This window comes from Tinamus guttatus, unplaced genomic scaffold (genome assembly GCF_059628265.1).
Source record: "Tinamus guttatus ecotype Peru unplaced genomic scaffold, ASM5962826v1 Tinamus_guttatus_pri_ptg000599l, whole genome shotgun sequence".
Lineage (NCBI taxonomy): Eukaryota > Metazoa > Chordata > Aves > Tinamiformes > Tinamidae > Tinamus > Tinamus guttatus.
The window spans coordinates 973,855-991,645 of NW_028289133.1; the positions used below are offsets into that span (position 1 = coordinate 973,855).

Consider the following 17,791-nt stretch of genomic DNA (forward strand, 5'->3'; position numbering starts at 1 on the left):
AGAAACTTATTCAAACTGAGGTACAATTGTACAGTCTTCGGCATAGTTTTGACACTATGCTTTAAGCAAATTCTGCAAAAAAAAGACAGAGTAAGCTGCCAAAACAGGGCACTGTTGCCTTTCAAGCTGGTTTGTACAAATTAAGATACAGTTACCTCCTAACATTGAATGGCTCCTTGAGAGATGTCTGCCTCACAGCAGATTAGAAAATAGCTGCAACATAATCAGCAGATCCCTTCACCTGATGGATACCTTCTGAAGTGGTAGGTCTGCACAAAAGATGTGTGTTATGCAACATGGGGTACAGGCTATTTTTGAGTTTGCCTTATAACTGGGTTTTCATTCTGGAGATCAGTGGTAAAAACTCTTTGAACACGATGAGGAAAACTCTGTATGCTTTCTGGCTTCTTCTGAAGCAGCTGGCATCTTGAGTTATACCAACATTTTCCTTTATCCTATCTCTAATAGCAGGCGATCCCATATGATGTCTCATAAAGTGTTTTACTGGAGGGGAAGAACAACTCGCTGGGAAGTGTTTAGAAATCCTGTTAGACACAATGCGTTTGAAGTAAATTTTCCAAGTTCAACAACCTGTTCCACTTGCAACCTGCAACCACATTATGTAAAATGGATTTCTCCTGCTGTTCCTCAGACTTTCTCCTCCAAAGATTCAGCTCCACATAGCTATTTTTTATTCAGATTCAGCAGAAGAGTTTAGATAGATCAATAAATGGAAATCAGTGGAGTGAAAGTTGTAGGGTAGGCTTTACCTTTGTTAATGCATTACATCCTGCTAAGAAATGAGGAACATATTTAAAGAAATCTAGGATAAAGTGTTCAGAGTCAGATGAACACCTGCAAGCCGGGAACAAAAAGAGGTGAAATCTTTCATTTCTGTCCACCCTGGGACATACTGCTCCCCTAATCTGGGGAATTGCTTCTCTGATGAAGTGAACATTAAGGTGAGAATGATTTTGCTTTTACAGTTTCAAGATTTGCTATGAAAAATCTCCATCTTGTCAAAAAGGCTCTAGTCTGGTCTCTTTTGGAGCCTAAAGGCTCTTAGCTGACCTCTGAATAAAGGATTTTATTGCTAATAGCTGACCCATAAGAAGGGCTCTGGTCTTTATCCTGACGCATACTTGGAGCTGCCCTTTCTGAGAGCAGTAGCAACCGATTAAGGTCTTGAAGGTCTCCTGTTCCTTCCAGAAGATTCCTGGGAGAATATCTTGTATTTCACTAGACAGTACTAGTAATATGGTGATGCCCCCTATTAAAAATAGCCTTTGAAAGCTGTGTTAGGTGTGAGAGCAACCCCAAATGAGGAGGGCATAAAAGATAGTCTAAAGCTGTGTTTACCTTCTTTTTCTGTGTCGTCCTGATTTTGTGTTTAGAGTCCAGTCCCTCAAACACCTCTGCCTTCATCCAGTGGCTGTGAGATCATTATAACTCATAGCTATTTTCTAGCCCCATATATGACATTTACTTTTCAGGCAGTAGCATACAACCACAGGATAAAACATGCTGGAAGGGACTTGAGGAGGTCTCTAGCCCAAACTACAGCTCAGAGTAGGGTCAGCAAAGGGATCAGAACAGATTGCTCAGGAGTTTGAAAACCTCCAAGGATGGAGACTGCACAACCACTTTGCTTCAATGTTTAACTGTCTTCATTCCCCTTATGCCCAATCTGAGCCTCTCTTTCTCAGCCTGTGACCATAGTTTCTTATCCTTCTGCCATGCAGCACTTTGAATAACCTGGCTCCATCTACTTGATGATGTTCCCATAGCTTTTAGAATGTTGCTGTTAGGTCTCTCCAAAAGCCCTTTCTTCTTCAAAATAAACAAGCCCAGCTTCCTTAGCTTGTCCTCATAGGTTGTCTTTGTGCCTTTCCACTGAACTCATTTTAGTTCATCAGATTTTTTTGTAACGAGAGACCTAAAACTGGATGCAACAATATAGATTTTGGTCTAACAAGTACCGAGTACAGGGACATAATCACTTCCATTGACCTTCCAGCTTTGTATTTATTAATACAGCCCAGGGTGCTGTTGGCCTTCATCTGACTTCCTTAGGATCTTCACAACTTCCCATTCTGTTACATCAAAGCAACCAAGTAGCTGAAGGGATTATCACAGTGAAGAACTCTTGATGAGTTTCACTTGGCTCTAAGGCAGAGGGAATCTCTGCTAGTGTGAAACTTCTTTCACTGTGGGGACACTGGGAAATGGAGAGGCTTTTAGGAGTCCTTCATTTGTCATGCTGCCGGATGCCACATTCATTTGAAAGGCAAGCTATTGTTATTACTCATTATTATTTGCCCATTTATACTTCATTACATTTAAACAAAAGCCCGAGGAGAAAAGATCTAAGACAGGAAATTTGTTTTGTGCAGGCTCCCAGCAAGTTCAATAGAAACCCCATCTGAGTCACACTTGGAACAGAGATGTATGATCAACAGCTACAGGAGGCTGCAGAAACACTTTCTCCACAAGCACACATATACCCTACCCAAGGGAGAGAGCTTTAATTAATCCACTAATCAAATTAAAGCTATTTGCGCTCGACTATCACACACATTCCTTCCTTTCACTCCTCCCTCCAAACACTTCCAACAAGCGCATTTTGCTGTAGCTGTCATTCTAATATTCCCCAAATGGAATATTTGGAAATATATGGAAATGGGGCTGGGGAGAACACTGAAGAACGGAGGCAAAAAGCTTATTACAACAGTGGTAACATGAAGCACTCAAGTTCATTCTCAAATTCACTCCTCCTTTCAGCACTAAGAGATACTGGTTCAAATATTGTACCAAAGTGTGTGTGTGGAGGGGCAAAAAAACAAAACTCAAATCTCACAGGGAACTCTTTACACAAAAGATTGCACCTAGATGAGCTTTCTCAGTAGGCCCTTCTTTCGCATTCCCATCTCTGGAAGATTTCTCTGCTGTTCCACCGCAAACACTCAAGAGGGGAAATAAAGTATCTGTTCATGAAGGAAATGAAGGAACTGCCTGAATGTTGTTTCAGAGCACCAGCACAGCGAAACGAGCCAGCATGGAGCTGAGCAGAGGGAATTAAGGAAGAGAAACAGGACAGGGAAACTTCCTAATGATGAACAGTGAGATCGTATATGGAAAAAGCAACAGCACTAGCAACACTATTTCTGAAGGAAAGGTAAGAGTTGTCTTAAGAGACTTTTATGAACAAATAATGAAGAAATATGAAGATGGGGCTTTGGTGGCACTTCCATGGAGGAATGAACAGTGGTGGTTGAAGGATGTTGCTGGAGGAGCTGTGGGACATGAGCTGCTGTGTTCCTCTGCAGTCCCAGGTTATGACTGCAAACAATGGGTGAAAAACAGTATAGAAACACATTTGTAGTTCCAGGGCTTGTCTCTTGCTAGTGCCCAAAATGAGATCACTGGGTGACTTGGCAGTTCTGGGCATTGCACTATGGCTTCTGAAACCCTCATAAGGTGAATCTCATACCCATTCTTCCTTTTGAAAACCGCTGTTTGTACACTGTTTTTTCCTCCTTCAACACCTCAGATTTTTAATGGCCATCTGATGCATCAAACTGTCCTTGGACACAGGATTTAATCATTCCCGATCACCAAGAGCTCTTTGACAGTTCATTTAAATGCAATTCTCTGGAAACAATCTCTGGTTATATGCCATTATATCATGATGGAGAGTTACTAAGTTCTGGGTAGGCAAACGGTTGCCAAAGACATGATCAGTTCCACTAACACAATTCCCTGCATTGACGTGGCAGCCAGTAGTCAGTGTGTTTGTGATTCATAGTAATGTAGCCACATGCAACATTCCTGTCTTGGGCATTTGAAAACTTAAAACTTATACACTTTTAAAGATGAATTAGATGTCACTGAAAGCAAGAAGTCACATTGTTCACATAACTCTTGTTAAAGGACCCAGTTCTTCAGCTAATGTATATTGACAAATAATGCTTTGCACTGGAAGATATGGATTTGTGTTTAATCCCATTACCTGTACTTTTCAGAACGTGAGAACAAGCAGCTTTGAGATGGACTCGTGTCTTGTGACCTGAATGTGATTGGAGTGTGTCCCCCTCAAGCACATGCAGTAAAGAGGAGATGTTTGACCTGAATTCCTGATATTACAATGGTAATAGGACTGTAAAAAACATGGTAAAAATGGATGGTAAAATATCACTTTCATATATTCTATTAAATAGAAACCTATTCCCAGACTCACTGTCTGATGTGTTTCACTGTATTAGCCACAGTAAAAATGCTATAGGCAGGCCAAAATACCTGAGATTTTCAAAGACACTTAAATGATACAGGAGTACAACCCCACCAGTGTGTAATCAGAAAAAATATTTAAAAAAAAAAAATAAATCCACCTTTTTCCTTTCTTTAATCACAGAACTTGAACTCCAAACATCTCAGATGAGGTTCAGTGTGACATATAGCTGCACTTTCTTTTCATGCACTAAAAAAAAACCTGATCCACCAATCTAAATTCATTTTCTGAGGAGTGGGGAGCAGCAGTACTATAGATCGGGAGCAGAAAAATGGACTATCAGTGGGAGATGAAGTGTCCTAGTCAGCTCCACACTAGGCAGTGTACATTATTTGCTACATGGTACCACAGGGGCAACTATAACCTTCTAACACTCAGTAAATCCTGACCTCTAGAAAACAGACCTGAAACCTCCTGTTTTAATATATACTTATTTTTTTATAACAAGCTGTGCTATGTTCTACTTGTGATATGCTTTTACAACAAAGTTAACCATGGCTCCACCATACTACATGGGCACATCCTCAAGCAGGCTTCAAGAAGTTTTTATATGTGATGTGCTCCAAAATACCAAAATACAGTTGCAAAGTTTTTTACTGAAAAAAAGACACAAAATGCCAGGTAGTATATCATCACATTTCTATTTTCCTCTTCTCTCATTATAGGATATGATTTATTTCAAGGACAGACAGTATGCAGGGATGGAGATGATCATCTTCTGAGGGCAGATCAAAGAGCGACTTTATTCTCCCAAAAATCTGCAGGACTTGGATCCTTTTCAAATCCTGGCAGCTTAGCCACCAGTCTCACTTACAGAATTCTGTCTTGACCCAGATTCTGCTCCAGCATTTTCTGCTTTACCACAACAATGAAATTTGCTCCGATAGCTGAAGTGAGACCTTACTGAAAAACAACAGAATCAGAAGGTATTTTATTTCCTTTGTAGAACATCCCATGTTGTGTTCAGCCCCAACAAAATGCAGCAGACACCTAACGCGTTAAGTCAGCCACTCTGGCTGGCAGATACAAGGACATTTTTAATGCAGAACACAGTGGCACAGGGGCTCTCTCCAAGGAAAACAGATGCTTCAGCTGTCCTGTTTGCATTTTTTAGGTCTCAGAATTTTTTGCATACTTAAGAAAGAAGAAATTCCTTAGTGTACAAAAAAAAAAAAAAAAAAAAAAGATAAAGGAAAATTAACTTTAAAGCCTTTGTGCACAGTTACTAATGAGCACTAAAGAATATACATTGTCCAATATTTGTAATCCCTTATTCCCAAACACAGTTTGCTAAATCAATGGAAGCTTCAGTAAACTGGCATCTCAGAGACAGAGGGAAAGTTTCTGCTGAGGTATTTATGTAGGCAGCACCTTTAAAAGTGTCCTTATATATTGACCAAGTGAGACTAACTTTATCATTCTGGTCTTGAAAATGGGCATTTCCTCAGTGACTCTGACTGTATCATGCTCTCACTGATACCAATTTCTGAAATCTTCAACCATCCTGGATCCTCACGGCCCTGGTGTAGTACACATGCCAGCAGTGCAAGGCAAATCTCCACTCCAGCTGAGGTGGGAGCTGCACAATAGCTGCAGAAGACTCGGGAGACAGACCTTGGTTTGCTGGCCAGCCAGGAGTTCATGGTTATCACTTCATGGTTGCTCTTAGGAATGCAAGAGTCTCAAAGGGGGTTGGTGCACAGGTTCAGATCGTACCCCTGCGGGAAAGCCCAGACAGAACCTGCAGTGACCAGCATTTCTCAGTTGTTAATCTTGTTACCTTCATTTCCAGCTCCTTAGTCTTATCCTTTCCTCCCCCAAAGATAATTTCTTCTCTGCTAATGTATTCCCAGTTATAGAGAGTAAACTCAGTCCTACCATGTATCCGATTTTCAGTTCTCAGGTACTTTGGCCCCTTAATGCCACTTCTATATCCTTACAGGTCCAAGGGTGCAAGGTTATACAGCTTTTCCTTTTTCTTTTTCTTTTTCTTTTTCTTTTTCCTTTTTCTTTTTCTTTTTCTTTTTCTTTTTCTTTTTCTTTTTCTTTTTCTTTTTCTTTTTCTTTTTCTTTTTCTTTTTCTTTTTCTTTTTCTTTTTCTTTTTCTTTTTCTTTTTCTTTTTCTTTTTCTTCTTCTTCTTCTTCTTCTTCTTCTTCTTCTTCTTCTTCTTCTTCTTCTTCTTCTTCTTCTTTTTCTTTTTCTTTTTCTTCTTCTTCTTCTTCTTCTTTTTCTTTTTCTTTTTCTTTTTCTTTTTCTTTCTCTCCTTTCTTTTTTTTTTTTTTCAAAATTAAATGTTCTGGGGTCTCATAAATACACTTATTTCTGAATTGTAATGTAGCTTATATGAAAAAGAGATGTAGATATGAAGCCCTTGAAGTGGTAGCATTAAACTGCCCAACATCCAGTTGCATCATGACCTGCTCCTCTAGTATTAATCATGGTCCACAACAAGCTATTTTGGGTTGTGTTGGCAGATAGAGGGGAAAAATCCATGGACATAAAAAAGAAAAAAAAATCTTTCTTTCCTATAATGATATAATGAAATATCTGGAGAATTAATGATCTAACGTAACCACCAATTAACAGTGAGGAAACCAAGAAAGACTCTGCCTTATTTCTAGTTTCCATCTACTCCTTTGACTAACAGAAAAAATCCCTAAGAAATTTCCAGTGCAGTGTGTAAACAAAATTAAATAATTAGAAAAATAAATTCCTGTGCACTTGGGAGAGAATATGTAGGTCACCTCCAAGATGAAGGTAGATACACTTGAAGCTTCATATTAATGTTAGTGAACTCTGGCTGCACAAATTCCTTCGTGGTGCCTTCTGCTGTTCACTGACTATCCCTATTTCTGTTTTTCCAGAGATCCCAATGCTGCCATTGCTGACGTGCTGTGTATTTGCAGGCCACCATAAGGATGACACTGAAGAAAAACCTTTGCTTCCAAATATATGGATTTTATGGGTAAAAGTAAGTTAGATAGCAGGTGAGGTACAAGTGTAAAAGTGTAGTACAGTGTAAAAGACCACAGAAAATGAAAGAATAGGGAAATGTATTGATGAAATAATGGCAACATGCTTCAGATATGACTGCTATCTGTGCTTACAATTTGACCCACAAGATAGACCCAATGCGGTTAATTGAAGGTCTAAGGTTCAGCGTGCCTGAAAGACATGCTTAGTTTTCGAAGCAGCTCATTAGTAACCAGTAACGTAGTCCTTAGATTAGCAAAACATCTGATATCTGCAAACATCTGTCTTTGGCACCATCACTGTAATACTTGATCACACTTTAGCCTTAAGTGGATTTATCTTTTCTACGACTCAGAGGCAGCGCAAGGCATCTTACCTCATTTGACTTGTACAGAATTGAGGAAGAAGAGGCTGGAGCATTGCTCAAATCATGTGCTGAATCTGGAGCACAGACAGGTTTTGCACTTTAAGCTCTCATGTCTTAGTTATTGTTCTAATTGCCATTTATCCAGCAATAGCTATTGCCTGTAAGGTGGTCTGAAAACACAAAGCTTTTATTTTATTTTATTTTATTTTATTTTATTTTATTTTATTTTATTTTATTTTATTTTATTTTATTTTATTTTATTTTAATTATTTTTTGTGAGCAGTAGCACAAGGCTTCACTCACTGATCTCATAGATTAGTATCTCCTGAGCGGGCTCCTGCTGGGTTACTCTGAAATCTAACGGGGTTTGACCTTATGATGAATTTCATTTTTCTAGGGAATTAACACAATCTCTGTCTTTACTGAAATTGTTTATTTGCTTGGAACTTTTAGAGGCTTGAATTATTTGAGCCCTCAGCCTTTCTGTCACATGTAGTTGAAAACACTGCCGCATTCAGAATTTTGTGGGAGACACTCTGGAGAGAAAAAAAGAAAAAAAAAACACATATGCATGGGTGTGATCATGTAAGTTTGCTTTCTTTTTTTATATTAAAGGCCCTTCACATCTTACAGCACATTCCCACCGATGTTGCCTGCCTCTGTGAACTTCCCAGCTCTAACACAGTTGCTCTGCAAAGAGCATGGGCAAATCATTGTAGTTTGTGTGGTGAGAAGTAATTTAATCACGTTTGATGTCAGAGATGGCTGCAAACATGCACTCAGATTCAGTAGTTATTTTAAACTAGCCCACAATACGCTGATCTGGTTTTCCTGATGTTTATTCAGACATATTAGGCAACATGTGATGAGCAAAAAAATGTTTAGATTTTGCACATCCACAATGTGCTAAGAGATACTAAAATGGAGTATTTCAGCCTGTGATTACAGCCTGTGATTACATCATAATTTTGTTTATATCACAGTGCAAACATGTCATGTATTCTGTTATGCTTTTAACTTATGGAGCATATTCTCATAAAACTGGCTAACAGAGCTGTAACAAATAAAAAGACCTCAGCCAGAGGGCAGCAAGAAAAAAGGCATTTTAATATTTATGAAGGAGTAAACACAAACCTATACCCTTGAGCTTCAGTATGTCTCTAATCTCATCCAATGTGTGTTTTGCATTATCAATTAGCTGGCAAGCACTTAACAAGCGACAAAGCCAAAATAAAGGTCAGAACAGCTTTCAGCTAAAATATGTAAAATGCTCTAATGTGGCTATCATCTAAGGAGAAGAAGAAGAAAAAAAAACAAGCAAACAAACCAAAAAATCGTCTGTCCTTTCCCTCCCCAAATCTGCAAACACCAGTAGCTCCAATTATTTACAAACTGCTTTAAGAGTCTTGAAAAGACCAGATCACCAGCCTGTATTTAGCCTAAATAACACATTTTGGGCACAGATGCTGAGTCAGACTGAGACACCCAAAGCCTTTGAAAAGAGTGTACAGAAGTTAAAGTGTTTCTGTGTAAAGCTCCTGGAGAATTAATAAGAATTTCCCTCTCCGGAAGGAGCCTGCAGAGCAATGTTTGATGGAAAAGAACACTGCCCAAACATGTTATCGCAAGGGCCAGACACAGTAAAAACTTAGTCACTTTGCAATCTTCAGCAGAACTTTTTAGCAATTTAGGGCAAGCATAAATATATATTAAGTACATCTGAAGAGCGAACACAGCCACAGAAGGCATAAAAAGACTGACAAACCACTAAACCCACCGACACAAAATCTGACTGAAAGACATGCATTGAGACCATTTTCCCCCAGGAAACAACATATTGTTTCAACCTATAGTCTAAACCATGCCAATGACCAACAAAAAATATTGCCATTTAAACATTTTTAGAATGGGGTGGAAGTGTAAATATCTTTTTTGAATAGTTAATTTTATTTTTTTCTGTCCAAAAAAAAAAAAAAGGCAAAGGAAATTGAAATTAAATGCTTCTAGCTTTTCTAGAAAGAAGAATTCTGATCAACTTACTTTTTTTTTAATGCTACTTTTTGGGCAAAAACATTCTCCCATTTTCTCTAAAATTAATTCTTCATTTAAAAAAAAAATCTGAAATATTTAAAAGTTTTTTTTTCCTTTTTTTGACTAGAGACCCAATAATCTATTGGGTCTCTTGCATACTAGTACACACATTAAGAACTTGATTATTCCAGGAGAGATGTAATAATATTATGTGTATTACACATAGTAAATGTGTAATAATTTTGTGGTAATAATTTTGTGGGATTCCATGAGAAATCATCTTGGAGGGTTCTAGGATACTGATAAGGCAACCCAGTCAATAGATGAATCACTGGACAAGGTGGGCTTACTTTCATCTGTTCATCAACATCAACATCCATAAAAGATCACTTGCTAATCAACAAAGATGACGTGTCTAAAAGCTAATAAAAAGTCTAGTTTAAGGTATTTTTTAATGGCCTCGCAATGAGGCTTAGGGACCTTTAGAATGGAATATACCTTTGCTGGAAGTGTCTACTCAGTTCCATTTACCACACTAGAGTTTTTGGTGGATACTAATATTGATAAATATCCTAGATTTGACATCCATCTTTTAAGTGGCTAAGTATTGCCCTAAGTGCATTTGCTGACACCTTTTATGTACACAGCTTAGCTCTATCAGGCACAGAGAAGTACAGAGGCAGATCTCTTCTATTAATAGGGTGATATTTACTGTTCAAATCACAGCCAGCAATATATAGCATGGCACAACCGTAGCAGAGAGATTGACATGTTTTTTAACAGCTGTAGGGGATCCATATCTCCCAAATTGTCTTTTCTAAGCAGTTTCCATGTGAGGAGGAAAAAAAAAATGGTTCTGAGAGAAATTCTGTTTTCTTTCCAGGAACATGAGCACAAGGTAGCCTGGAGTGAGCTATTCAACCCTTGCCCAGAGGAACAAAAAGGACTTTGTTGAGTTAGCTTCTTGGCCCTTGGTGACTGCAATGGAAGCAACACTTAGGCTTCATGGTTGGCAGAGGTTTTCTCCTTAATGGGCCTCACAGATTTTGATTAAATAGCTATGTCTCTAGTACTTTGAAAAAGAATCTCTGGAAGCTGCACTCTGCCTCTCAGCTACTTCTTGTTCTAATGAACAAGAACGTCTTGTCCCACCCACAGCCTACGGATCGCTCAACTTGAAGGCCTTAAAGTGTGCAACAAGGGCAGTTTATGGGGTAGCTACTTGATCCTCAGGTAAGCCCCATATAGAAGAACCAAGGAATTATTTACTTTACTGATTGGGAAGCAAAAATAAATATTTAGCTATTTAGTATAAGCTATGAAGAGAGGGATAGGAGAACACATAAAAGACCAGCCCCTAGCAGGGCAGCGATACAAATGTTTCTTGTTCTTTTTGTCTCTCCCTACTCTTCTGCTTCCTTTCTAATGGAGCTATGTTTTTTCATCCCAGAAAGCTCACTCTGAGCTGACTCTACAGCATAGACTGCTGACTCAGCAGACCCAAGGAAGAAGAGACCAGCAGCTTACTTGCTATAGACTTGAGTAATATCCCTCTAGGTGCTTGATATTTATAGCTGAGCATCATGAAAAATCACTGATTCTGATTTTTTTTTACAGGCTCATTTCTTGATCTCAAAAAGAGATTTTTTTTTGTTTTCTAATTTTCTATTTGACTGCTCATTCAATGCTCCTCCAGGCTCATGCATACAATACCGGCAAGGAAAAGAATCATATTAGTGTTCTTAAATCAGGGCTGTCATCATATTACTTGTCTGATGCAGAAATTATTACTACTACCTGAGGGTACAAAGAGTGAAGGCGTTAATGTAGGGCAACCGTTTCCTACTTTGCAATCTGCAACCATGCATTTCTAAGACCCAGATACCTTGCCAGTCCAAGTAAGGAAAGTTACATGCAGATGCCTATGTATGTGCATAGTGGTGTGAACCTGGTGTTTGTAGAATGCATTTATTTCTAGAAGGTTTTTGGTTTTGTTTTTTGGTTGCAAATCTTGTAAAAGTATGTACTTTTACATGTGTGTGTGTCTTTCTACAGCTTCCACGATAATCATAACTGCCATCTAAAGCTCCCAGGCTGAGATTATATATCAGCATTCTAGACAGAGCATGAACACAACACCAAGGTCTCCCAACAGCTTTGAACATCTTAGACAGAAGTGTCAACATACTAGGCTTTCTCTTGGAAACATTGGAACTTGTAGAGATACAAGGTGGACACAGTCACCCTCTGGAACTGTCCATCTCCCCTTGCTGAGAGTCTAACTATAACCTGGAAAGAGTGATCCTATTTTTTGTGCCTCATAAAGGCACTTGAGGTTGGTGTAGGAGAAAGGAGCACTGGAAGTATTTGTGGTAGACCTTACCAGAAGTTCTGAAACTTCTCTTTGAAACAACTCACTGTTGCTCATCCACATATATATATGTATAAATATACATGCAGATATATATTTAACGAGGCAATATATATGTATAGATATACACAGATGTATATTTAACAAGGCATAGGTTTTTAAGTCAGCTTATTTTCTGCTGGTTTTCCCCAGCACTATCTCCTTGTGTTAAAGAAAAAGAGCTATAGCAACAGCAACATCTTGGCTTGCTGAAGTTTTTCTCTTTTGGAGGAGATCCTTAATCATATTCGCACAGGAACTTCTGTGGTGTTACATAAGGAATAGGCAAGTCCCATGCTGGTGTGTATTGTGCTACACACTGTTGTAATTCTGAAGAGAAGTTGACTTTTCTGGTCAAGTTATGCAATCATATGAGATAAACTCATTAAAAATGGTTAAGTTCTAAATGGAAAAAGAATAAGTTACTTTAAAAATGGGGAATAATACAACCATTTGTGCTTGTGTCAGAGGAACATCACATTTGGGCTGCAAGAAAAAATGGATACGATCACAAATATATCAGGGAAGGAGAGAAACTGGTGGAATAGTGCATTTAAAAATACCTCATTTTTAAAATATCTCATTTTTAAAAGCTGACAGAGATTGAAACACAGTCAAACCTATTTGAACATACTCAGGTGCTGGAAATGACAGTTACACATCAATAATGGAAAATACAGATAGTTCTCTGCTCAGGAAGGACATACCCTTAACAGACTCAGAAACATTTCCCCATTCTGCAAACAGGTTCTGAGCAAACAGATCCAGTTTCTTTCCTCATCTCTTCTTGGTCAAACACAGCTAGGTAGGGTTCTGGCTCTGTGATCTGTGAGACTCTGATGGCAGATGCAAATTCATATTTAGTTACCTGATTCTCATCCAGTACTCAAACACTTCAATGTTAGTATACAAGAGGCATCAGTTTCACCTTTCATTTTCATCTCTCTCTCTTTTATTCTCCTTAAGAATATTGATGAACAGAATTTGTTGGGCTAATGAAACACTACAATGCTCATCCGAAACATTTACGCTTAGGAATATTAAACATGCCTCCACAAGACACTCCAAGTATTAGTTCATGAAATACATCTGATTGAATTATTACAGGCAGTTAGAATACCTGCATTGCAGTTACATTTAAATTCAGTTCATACACTAAGCCAACATTGTGAGTCATGAATTTCATTGTTTCTCAAGTACATTTGGAATCAGACAAAGGAACCATGTTTCAGGATCCTATTTCCTCAATGTTATGATGATTTGTTAATATTAAAAAAAAAAGCAAAACAAAATAAAAAACCCTTCTGCTATCACAGGTGAATGGAATGAAAAACGAAGCAAATAGCACTGAAAGGGAATTCACAAGGAAAAAGTATGCAGGATGAAGAGAAATGATGTGCAAATGAAAACAGGGAATGTTCAGACAAAACCAAAATATGAGAGAGGTCGGGAATAAATGGTCTAGATAACAACAAATGGATTAAAGAACAGCTAAAATAGCAACATAGAAACTTAGGTTTGAGGCCTCCTAGAATTTTCCATGAAGGCACAGATGTGAGTGCCTTGAGATTGGTTCAGAATGTTCCATATGGATGTGAACATTTGTGTGTGAACTGTGCTGTGAACTGCACTTCTAGAAGATGCTTCTTAAAGTAACACCCCTTCCAGACAAGGTGGAGCTTCTATGACAAACAATTTACTCTCAACTTTCAGTCTCTCTTTTCTTTTGCCATCCTGCTGAAGGTAAACTTATTCAGGTCCCCCGAGAGTACCATCTCCAGAGGACACTAAAGTTGGCAACACAACTGCTCGCAATATATGTCTGAGAATGGCCTATGGCCTCAGAATTGCCTCAAGATAGGCCTATACTAATCTCTCTGCTCATGGAAAACAATGCGTCCAGGCTTCTCCAAGAATTTTGTTCCTTTTCTTACTGCCTCCCCAAACCAAAGAGATTTAGCAATTGTATTTTTGCTGATTTACTGATGAAGGCTCAAGGTTTGGAAACATAAGACTACAAAAGAAAATACCATACGGCCACCCTAATAGCATTACTCATATATGTTCTGGTATCTCAAGAAGACTTCAGTTCTTGTGGAGGTTGCTCAGTCTTGAGGAGGTTGTGTTCATGTGTTTTTTCCTTACAACTCAGATATAGTCTTTGATTCTATGAATATATATCAATAATTTATCCAGAGAGTTTCTACCTTTTCTGTTCAACATATTTCTTGAGCTTTACTGTCCTCCCATTGCATTTTTTTTTTCCTTTGCAAGAAATTTAGCTCCAGCTACCTTCTCCAAGATGGACTAACACAAGGTTTTTCCATCAATTACGTATCACAAAAAATCATTAACTAATATATCATGTTAAACCCATGCTCTCAGGTATGATACCAGCTTACTAAAAAGGCATATTTTAAAGGATAACAGTTGCAAAACTTGGTGCTTGGTCCTATTCTTTTTGAGAATTCAAATGTTATTAATCAAAATTCCACCAACAACTGCTAATATAGCAAATGGAAGCCATATAGAGCCAGCAATAAGATCTTGGTGGTATGAATAGAGAAGATGTGGAAAAACACTTCTATGATCTGATTGTCAAAAGTAAATCACTTTGCAAGACAAATTAAAGATGTCCATAACCCAAATGGTTAGGAAATGAAATCCTCATGCCCTAGAAATGGGCCTGCAGTTTTCACAGCTGAAAAAGGTGTTTAGTGGTGAAATAGTTTTTCTTGAAAGCAAATGGAAATTTCTTGAACAGTACCAGCTGTGTTTAAAGAAAAACAATATAGAAGAGTTTTTGAGGGCCTTTTAAAGCATAGGAGAACAGTTAAATTTACTCAAAGTATTACTCAAAGTATCCACTCTCTTAGAAGAAAATCTGAAAGTCTACATGATGGGAAAGTATCCATCTGAGAACATATCAACACAGTGGTTTGAGGGGCAAGTCTGTCCCAGAGGAAAGAGAATCTGTTACCATGAAAACATTACAAAAAATTTCCAGCAAGAGGAGAACTGTGAATAACATACCAGTCTTTGAGCTCCAGTCCAAGAAAAGAAACTTTAGGGAAGAAGCAAACAATGAATAATTCAATATATACAATTTACTGCACAATCTCTGCCATGGGCCCAAGTCTCTACAGTGACCAAAGTATGTGTGCATATTCATGTGTATGAAATAACTGATTTTATTGCCTGTATTCCTGCAGGAGGCTATAATAAAATCTTACCCTCATAAACAAGCTCATAACCATTGCAAAAATAACACAGATAAAAGCATATTTGTTCTTATTAACTGAAATACTGCTTCACAGTATTTCATTAGAGAGCTGTTCTTTCCAAAAGCTAGAGCTGATCACTAATTATCCAGCTCAGCGATCACAGCTATGTCCTGAAATGCTACCACTTGGAAACTGTCCTTGCTGTCCTTTTACATTTGCCAGGAAGGTCATCTGAAAGCTCAAGAGATGTGTTAAGCCGCATTTATTTTCCTTAATTAAAAGCAGTTCACGTCTGAAAAAGGAGACACCTTTTGAATGTCTTAAGCTGAACACCAAAAATTCTGAAACATTCAAGTTTACTGGTCATTTAAAAATATATTTTGTTTCTGTCTTCATATGATCATATGATCATATAATTATTTATTTTATTTTATTTTATTTTATTTTATTTTATTTTATTTTATTTTATTTTCAGTATGAAAAATATGCTCTCATTCCCAGGAATTCAATGTTCTGCCAATACACTTTCCAGTTTGACTTGGAGTACAATGAGTCTCACTGATAGTATCCATGTAAGAGATAAGGGTGCAGTAGTAGTGTTAGTAAGGCTGACAATAATTCATAAGAGCGCTGTTGTCATATCCAGGTCTTAAGCCAGAAGTTGCAGAGTAGGTTTATGTAACCAAATTTATGTCAAAAAAATGCCACACTGAAACATTGTTAATGGAGAGGTATAGGCACCTCCAGCAGAAAGAAGACCTCATATAAGCACCAAAAATACATTTGCTGATGGGTCATTGGCTTAGAGGAAGTCTAGTGTGGTTATCTCAGACATACAATATGAAAGTTAAGCATACCCAATTGTTTCTAAAGTGTATTTTTTACCTGACCAGAAAAGCTAGGTAATAGTTATTAGCATCATGAACTAGAAATGGATCCAAAGATCAGATATTTATGTGGTAAGAGATAGGCTTTATTATTCAGATTAACAGAAATATACTACCAGTTCCATTGCTATTTTGCAGAATTTAGCTAATTAATGCTACATTTTAGACATACTGTTAATTGAAGTGACTTCTAAATAAGTTCTAATAGGAAAGAATTACTTTTATAGGAGTCAAAATAAAGAAGAGTACTATATGCTGATTGCTATGCATTATAAAAGATGTTTTACAGTCAATATACATCAGCAAGGAACTCTAAAAATGCTAAGAAATATTCTGCATATGTCACTATTATATTAAATAGTTTAAACTCAATAAATATATTTCAAGAATTCTTTGTAATTCCTGGTCTTTAAAGCATAGAAACATATAAATGTCTGTATATTAAGCATTTGTAAAGCATTTTTGTCAAAGTTACAGAGAGCTATTAGCAAGAACAAAACAGGATTTTAGAGTGCTATTTCTCACAATACAAAATGTTTTTTCAGAACTGGTGAAAAGCGGTTATTAACAATGGTTTAGCAAGAACTGGGCTGAAATGCAAGATGATTTAATTATAGAGGTGGTATACTATTCCCTATGGTGGCAAAGGGAAAAGACATGCTTTTTTTTCAGTGGGTTTATGGCTTTTGTGTGAGGCTAGATGAAACCACAATGCAGTTGGGAACAATGCGAAAGAATGAAGTTACATGGCCCAGCCCCAGCCATGTGATCACAGTTGTACTTCATCCACAAAGAAAACTGGAAAAGATGTAACCAAACTATGTTGCCACACAGAAAAAAAGCCAGAATCAGTGTTAACAACAGGTTGTTCACCCTAATCAAATGCTACCTTTGAAAAGATGCATTTAAATGACCATAAGAGAAATAAAGATATATTTCCTTACCAGAGGAAGCAACACGAGACTGAAGAAGCAGGACTTCCAATCAATGGCCATCTTTCCTAATTTTGGTCTTTAGTCAAGTTCTGCTTGTTTAACACTATTATTAGGGCTGAAGCACACTCTTCAGATGCTGCTATGTCTTCACATCAAGGTGCAGATCTCTGTAGCGAAACAGGATAGTGATTATAAGTATAGAAAACTTTAAGAGAATGAGAAAGAAGTGGACATAGAATACCGAACTGTGAGTTTTGTGTATTAGATATCAACCGTGTTTGTCTGTCTTGCAGTTTTTATAGCTGGTTTTGGATACTTAAATTAAAGCCCAAGGACAAGAACTTGTGATCAATAACTTTGATCATAGAAACTACTGTATCAGATTTTGTAATAGCAAAGATCTAAATTGTATCCAAAGGAAAAGCAAAATAAAGCATTTTTATCCAGAGGGAGGAAAAAAAAAAAAAAAAAAAAAAAAGACTTGAATGTCTACTTCCCTTCTAAAGTCATGATTTGACCTTTATGATTTGCAACAGAGGCTCAAAATTGTGACTATCTGAAGGCTTTTTAAGAGATTGTGTGACTTGATGATATACTCCCTCGGATTACTTTCCTAGATACCAAAATCCATGTTCAAAGCTGCTAATCTGATAGCTTTTTAAGCACTTAACAGTA

At 37.6% G+C, this 17,791-nt stretch overlaps 1 protein-coding gene across 6 annotated transcripts in view; it reads right to left on the reverse strand.

The window, feature by feature from the left end:
- The window catches only part of ADCYAP1R1 (ADCYAP receptor type I), a 94,181-nt gene extending 76,916 nt beyond the window's left edge, over positions 1-17,265 (reverse strand). For all 6 annotated transcript variants that reach the window (XM_088534792.1, XM_088534791.1, XM_088534790.1 and 3 more), the window contains exon 1: positions 17,126-17,265. In XM_088534792.1, the coding sequence (XP_088390918.1) occupies positions 17,126-17,176 (51 nt within the window). In that variant the 5' untranslated portion in view covers positions 17,177-17,265. The remainder of the gene's footprint in view (positions 1-17,125) is intronic.
- Positions 17,266-17,791: the final 526 nt, after the last annotated feature.